The 7,021-nt window shown below is 40.7% G+C and overlaps 1 protein-coding gene across 1 annotated transcript; it reads left to right on the forward strand.

Moving 5' to 3' along the window:
• The first annotated feature begins 5,666 nt into the window (after positions 1–5,666).
• LOC150081397 (ubiquinol-cytochrome-c reductase complex assembly factor 2) lies at positions 5,667–6,447 on the forward strand. Its single transcript, XM_090379301.1, has one exon. The coding sequence runs from the start codon at positions 5,749–5,751 to the stop codon at positions 6,112–6,114; it is 366 nt and encodes a 121-aa protein (XP_090235427.1). The 5' UTR covers positions 5,667–5,748; the 3' UTR covers positions 6,115–6,447.
• The last annotated feature ends 574 nt before the right edge of the window (positions 6,448–7,021 follow it).

A 7,021-nucleotide genomic window follows, 5' to 3' on the forward strand; every position in this document is an offset into this window, starting at 1 on the left:
TGAAACACAAGTTGCCACAGAATTTTATAGACGCCTTTCTATCAAGCATGGTTGACCACTGTTAGGCCTGATTAACCATTGAAGGGTATCATACGCTGTACTGATGTCATGTGGTCATATTTTCCAGCATATTTTATCGACTTCTGTGATGCGAACTTTTTGGTAATTCTTATACAATCCCTATAACTGTCTCTTATACCTATCCGACGTGTCTTGCTTGCTGTCTTCTCATTTCATCGATATTCTAGGTACATCACCCTACCAAATTTAGTAATGCTTCTTTGCAAGCTGCACGATTTACACTAAGTTTGGTAAGTGTTCAGTTAATTTTGTTGAGCAGTGTACTTATTTATAAGCTATGAAGTATTGCTAACTTGCTGTAAATTTAAGAATAACCCATGCAAAATTGCCAATGTTACACAAGTCTATCAATCCTGTAAAAATTTTCAGGCAACTATAAAATGCACCCTCAACATTTCAAGGAATCAGAGGAATATACACCAATGAGCCAAAACATTATGACCACCTACCAAATATGATGTTGGCCTCCACGTGCAGCCAAAACAGCCCGTACCCGACGAGGCATGAACGCTACAAGATTTCTAAATGTGTCTTGTGGTATCTGGTACCAACACGTAACCAGCAGATCCTTAAACTCCTGTTAGGTCCGTGGTTGAGACGCCGCAGATCTTTGTAGCTGTTCCAACACAAACCACAGATGCTTGTTGGGACTGATGTCCAGGGAATTTGGAGACCAGGGCAATACCTGGAAGTCTTCCTCATATTCCACGAACCAGTCTCGAACAATCTGGGCGGTGTGGCATGGCACATTATCGTGCTGAAAGATGGCACCGCCAGAGGGAGGACCGTTACCATGAAAGGGTGTACCTGGTCGGCAATGATGCTTAAAAAATATATATTATATTAGGGTTACCCATAAATGATTACATTAACTCCTATTCGTGTCTGTAAATACCGTGTGTTCTCTGGTTGATTTGCCTGTTTTGCTGGACGAAAAAACCTTGCTATCTACGCCTGAGATCGACTAACTCAGCCACGGAGTGAGAAAAGCCCACTAAAGTTCAAGTTCCTTGCGTGATCGACGGCATTCGAACCCGGGCCTTTTCCAGCCGTTGTGGGGAGGATAGTGACGTTACCGCTGTGCTACCGGCGCAGACAGCAATGATGTTTAGGGTGGTAGACGTCAGAGTGCCCACCACATGGATGATTGAACCCAGGGTATCTCAGCAGGACATCGCCGCCACCGGCTTATTTTCGTCCCAAGGCGCATCCAAGCACCATCACTTCTCCAGGTAAACGACGCACGTGTACTCGGCTGTCCACATGGTGCAACAGGAAACGTGATTCATCGGACCAGACGACCTTCTTCCAATCACTCAAGGTATAGTTTCGATGCTCGTGTGCCCATTGTAGGCGGTGTCACCGGTGAACCGTGGGTAGTATGGGCACTCAGAGCGCCCTGCGGCTACACAGCCCCATTTTCAGCAGGGTTAGATGTACTGTGTGTGTGTTGTGACACATTACTCCCGTCACCAGCATTCCGATTACAGGCGAGTTGCGCCACAGTCGCCCTTCTATTGCCACGTACCATCCGGGAGAGCCTTAACTCACCTCGAGTATCACTGAGCGGTGGTCCTGCAACACCTCGCCGGCGGATCGTGTGTTTTCCCCCTTCGGACCACTTTCGGTAGGTAATAACCACGGCTGACCATGAGCATCCCACGAGCCGTGCCTTTTTGGATATGCTCTGACCCCTCGTCTGGCCATTACAAATTGGCCTTGTCAAACTCACTGAAGTCCACTTCCTTTCCCATCTGCAGAACAAGAGTAACACTGATTAACGGAGCTCAGTATCAGGTGTCCCGACCCGCGCACGCGTCGTAGTTCACCTGCAGTTGCTTAGATTTACATGAAGACTCGCTGGTCATAATGTTTTGGCTCATCGGTGTACACTATATTACCAAAAGAAATCAAATTCCCTAATCTTTCAAAGAAACGTTAATTGTTACGATATTTAATATGTCCTCCCACCTTTGGTCGTAATTATTTATTGTGCCGTAGTCGGCAGACTCTGAACCAATTTTTGATAATAGTAAGGAGGTAATTTAGTCGATTTGCCCCTTTAGCTGCTGAGTGCAGTGTTGATCAAGTCAAAGCCTATTTTGCATCGCTGAGCCGTGGTCCTCCAAAACCTCGCTGGCGGTTCGTGTGTTTTACCTCCTCGGACCACTTTTGGTAGGTACTAATAACGGCTGACTGTGATTAGTACCTACCGAAAGTGTTCCAAAGTCTTTAAATGGATTAAATTCTAAATTTGGGCTCTCAGTGAATGAAGCTTCTGCACCTAATGTCATCAAACAGTGTTTCAGGGACCCATTATGTTGGGTTGTGTGATGCTGTGTGTTGTGACGCTTGGTCTGTGTGTGCCTTTTCTGTAAAATTCGGTATTATGCAGATTGCTACGTGTCATCGTATTCTAATCTCCGTAGTGATATGGTGCATTTTTATGATCAAAGAGAAAAGGGCCCTCCTCAAGTCACATTGTAGGAGGAGCGGTATTCTGCAAAATGTCGACATACATTATCTCATTCACTTTTCGAGGTATGACAACTAACAGTTCAAGATCAAACGACCAGAAACAGCCCCAGACAGTGACAGCATCTTTAGCAAAATTTACGGTTGGGATGTTACAGTTCGATAAACAACATTCATCAAACATCAACAACACAGTCATCAACACAGATTTCCAATGTTCCATGAACCAATTGTGATAGGTTGTGCACCAGGCTAACGAAGCTATGACGGTTGGTTTGTATATTGCGGCTATTCTGTAATATCAGACGTTAAACATATTGCTATGTATTCTCATACCAATGTCAGTTTTGTGGCTTCCCTGAATTCCCGTTGAAACTATTCGATGAGTACTTATAGGATCTACATGCCATTCTTCTAAATGCCCTCCAGTCTCTTTTGGTCAATTTCAACAGTTTAATAAGTTCGGACTCTCGGTAAATAAACAGGAGACAACAAGAAAACTTTTTATGGCTGTACTAGTGCCATATATTTCCATTTAGTAATTAACTTAGCTACTGTTGATCTTGATGGTTGCAGTTCTGCTGCCATGTTGTGATTAAATTTATTACTAATATGATATCCATGAATACTGGGCTATTGTAGGTTGGTACTGTATACTTCTTTCGACCTTTGATCAATAACATAACTAGTGGTTGTGATCCACTTGCTCCACAGGAGACATAGCTGCAACTGGACAAAAGTGTCTACGTCCCAGATCTTCTCTAATCTGACCATAACAATTATCCTGTGTTGGAAGTGAGATCGTTTCCATTATTTATACTAGGTCAGGTTCGGATGTTAGGTGTGGAGCGCGTTTAAGCGGCAGACCAACTAATGCCACAAGGAATCAATATACTTTGTGTCTCTAATTGGGTGTATCGTTCAGTTTTTATACACTTTTTCGGAAGAAAAAGTGTATAAAAACTTAGTTACTCGTCTGCGAGTAACTAAGCCACATTGCGAAAAAAGCCCTTGAAATGTTTTACATATTCACAGAATTCGAATTCAGCCCTTTTCCACCTGGTGTGGAAGGACCATTCTTCATGAAATAAATTAGTCTACTAAATGCCATTGCACCTAATTCTGCTCCTACAGAGACAGTGCACTATTGGCGGCAGTAGCAGAAGGCGTTTGTGAAGTTACGGTTGGGTATGTATACCTAATGCAAAGCTATATCAATGTATATTTTCTGGCTGTATACAACTGTCTTTATTTTTGAATGGAATGGAAATCCTTTCGTGCAAATCAAAAAGGAACGAAAATCATAATACAGCGTATTCGTTTCGTAAGACTTGTTTAATCCTGCTAACTTCGATACGTTGGAATGTGCGCTGCATAACTGTCTCATCTCCGACATCCGCCCTCTACGTTTACTATTTCTGTAGTAGATTTATTAGTTTAAGTTTTACTTTACCTGTAGTTTATTTTACCCAATAGCGCTACATAAAATTACCCACAGGTTCATTTTAATGCGCAGCTGCAGTAAAATACTTTTCTAAAATTAAAATACTCTGCTCTAAAGCACTCCTGTAACTTTAATCCTGAAATGACCAAATATGCATCATATAGCAAAGCTCTCTTCGTCAGTTGCTAAAGCACCACTGTATTATGTAGCAATTGAAAAATATACGACATATATTTGTTTATGCCAGTTTCTACTGTGAATAGAGTTTAGTTGTGTGTCTAACCAAGATCCAACTCAGTGGCGAAATGACCATAACGCCAGGTCCGCAAGCGTGAAGGTCCCAGTAACTGGGGGTTATACCAAACAATCCGGTTTGGTATGAACATTAAAATTCACATGGGCCGCTCGCAAATCTGACAGGGGACAGAATTTATAGTTTTACCACTATGCTTACGCAATTTTTATCAATTTTTTTGTAGTTCGTACTTTCTGCTATTGACATTTACGCAATGTCACTTATGTTACTCCCATGGGTTCACATCTGGTGAGTATGGCCTTGGCACACAAAGGGTCCTGAGCTGGATATCATCATTCTTCTCTCTCTCTCTCTCTCTCTCTCTCTCTCTCTCTCTCTCTCTCTCTCTCTCTCAGGGTAACTCGGGAACTTTTTTTGGCTGGTGCAGTACAAATTTGTATATGCCTCAGGCTTACTCGCACCATATGGCAAAATAACAATAATAATGTCCTCGTTAATCGACTGGATATAAACGTTTTCTTAAATAAGTTTGATTGTTCATATTCCTGCTGATGATCAAAAATAAATGTTGAAGCACTGTCTACGAGATGTGAAGAATTGTTACTGGCCATTTTCACTACGTGGCTAAGTTAGTCGGTCTGAAACTAGGGCAGCACGATTTTTCTATCATAAGTTCTGGTTTTTCGTCCAGTAACCAGGGAAATCGACCATAGAACACACGTAATTTACAGACATAATGAATACAGCTCAATATGGGGTATGTCACTGATGGGTCTAGAATCCTAGAGCCAATTCTACTGCATAGTTGGTATTATCACCATCCTCCCCACATAGGGTGGAAAAAGACTCGAGTTCGAAACCTGTCAATGACGCAAGGAATTGGTGTGGGCCTTTTTCACAACATGACTGAGGTTTTTCAGTTTCAGGCGTGGGTAGCATGGTTTTCATTTCTGGGTAATTGGGGTTTTTCATCCAGCAAAAGAGAAAATCGACCTCGGAACACACACAATTTGCGGACAGTATACAAGGAGAAATATGGCCTTAGTCGCTGATGCACCTAACACACTTCTAGAACAACAGCATTAAATATAGCGAATTTTCACCCAGGGGCTAACGTCTGGTGAGTATAGGCTTGGCACATCCAGGGTTCTGAGCTGGATATCATCATTTTCTCTTTTTTTGTGATTCCCTTCTACTTCTGACACTCTCTCTCTCTCTCTCTCTCTCTCTCTCTCAAGGTAACTCAGAATTTTTTTTTTTTTTTGCTGGTGCAGCAAAAACTTCAGGCTTCATTGCACCATATGGCTAATAATAAAGCAGTCTGAAGTGTACTGTGCTGGCTTTGAGCCTTAATTCACATTCTTATGATAGTGAGATGTCGCTGTTGGGCACACTGCCATGTGAGTCGTGACTATGTTTGAGAGGGTTTAAATGTTTAGTAGTAAAAAATATTTTTTTCTCCTGAATTATAAGTAAGAGTTTAGCTGTGATTATGGGAAATTATCGACAATTTCTGAAATTATGTTCTCAGTGGGGAACAGATAGTACGAAATCAGGTAGAGATTTAGGCTACCATATTCGTCAAGAGGTTGCCAAAAGGTTTCATTTGGGGGAGCAAACGGAAATTAGTGATGTTGCCAAGTGCGAGAGATTTTATCGCAGTCTTCTGAATATATTGAACAATGTTTATACAAAGAGTTATCCAAGAAAAGCACTGTCTTCTGCTACTGGCTTAACCGCGAGTGAATGCAAAAGTATTGTATCTTCTGAATCACTTGAATTTTGGAAAACCCAAGAGCAGAATACAATATCACGTATAAAATCAAATCTTTCAATTAGATTCCAAAGAGAAGATTAATGACTGCCAATGGTTGTAGGTAATAGCACGATAATGGATATTTATTTATTTGAAATGATTTTAGTTGTAACAATTGCACAGGATATTTAGTTTGGCTTTGGAAACGGATAGCGTATAGAAAATGAATAACGGGTCTGCAGTTCAGTCTGTTGTAAAAACATTTTTAAGCCCAAAGTGAAATAACATACAGATCTGGTTTAATTAGTGACTTTAGCCTATCTCACTTTCTCTCCACATAGGTAACTGTAGCCAGTGGTAGTCCCAGAACTTTCAGAAGGGGTATGGGAGCAACAAAAGAAGTGTGTGTGTTGGAGAATCATTGAGTTTTAAACATGTAGCAAAAAAAAAATATATATATAAATAAAAATAATATGATGTATTGATGAAAAAGATATTAACTAATTTAATTGGATTATGGATTAGGGACACTACTATGGTGCCGTGAAGGGTATTGTATGGTCGTGGTACCTGCGTGTACCGGTGAACTGTACAATAAAGATCTTATTTATTTATAGCAGAAATACCCATCAGCTATAATGAAAAATAGACAAATGTATTTGATCAGTGTATTGAGTAGGGTTGCTGACCTGTGAAGTGTAATTGCAATGGAATAAATTGAGAATGAATGCTAGGTAAAAGCAGATGACCTGAAATTAAACGAAATTAAGATTAACTTAAAAATAATACACAAAAAAAAAAATAGTACCTAATGCTGTAGGTACTAGGACTTTAACTACGTCATCCAATGTATTTACAGAGACCTTGCCTATTGCTCTGGCCCCTACAGTTTTGGCTGCCGACCCTTGGATGAAGTAGGTAAGTCCTAGGGCATTAGGTACCATTTTTATTATTTTTATGTTATTTTTAAGTTGATCTTAATTTCATTTAATTTCAGGTAATCTGCTGC

Source organism: Mastigoproctus giganteus, chromosome 8, assembly GCF_048544385.1.
Source record: "Mastigoproctus giganteus isolate SK-2022 chromosome 8, ASM4854438v1, whole genome shotgun sequence".
Classification (NCBI taxonomy): Eukaryota; Metazoa; Arthropoda; class Arachnida; order Uropygi; family Thelyphonidae; genus Mastigoproctus; species Mastigoproctus giganteus.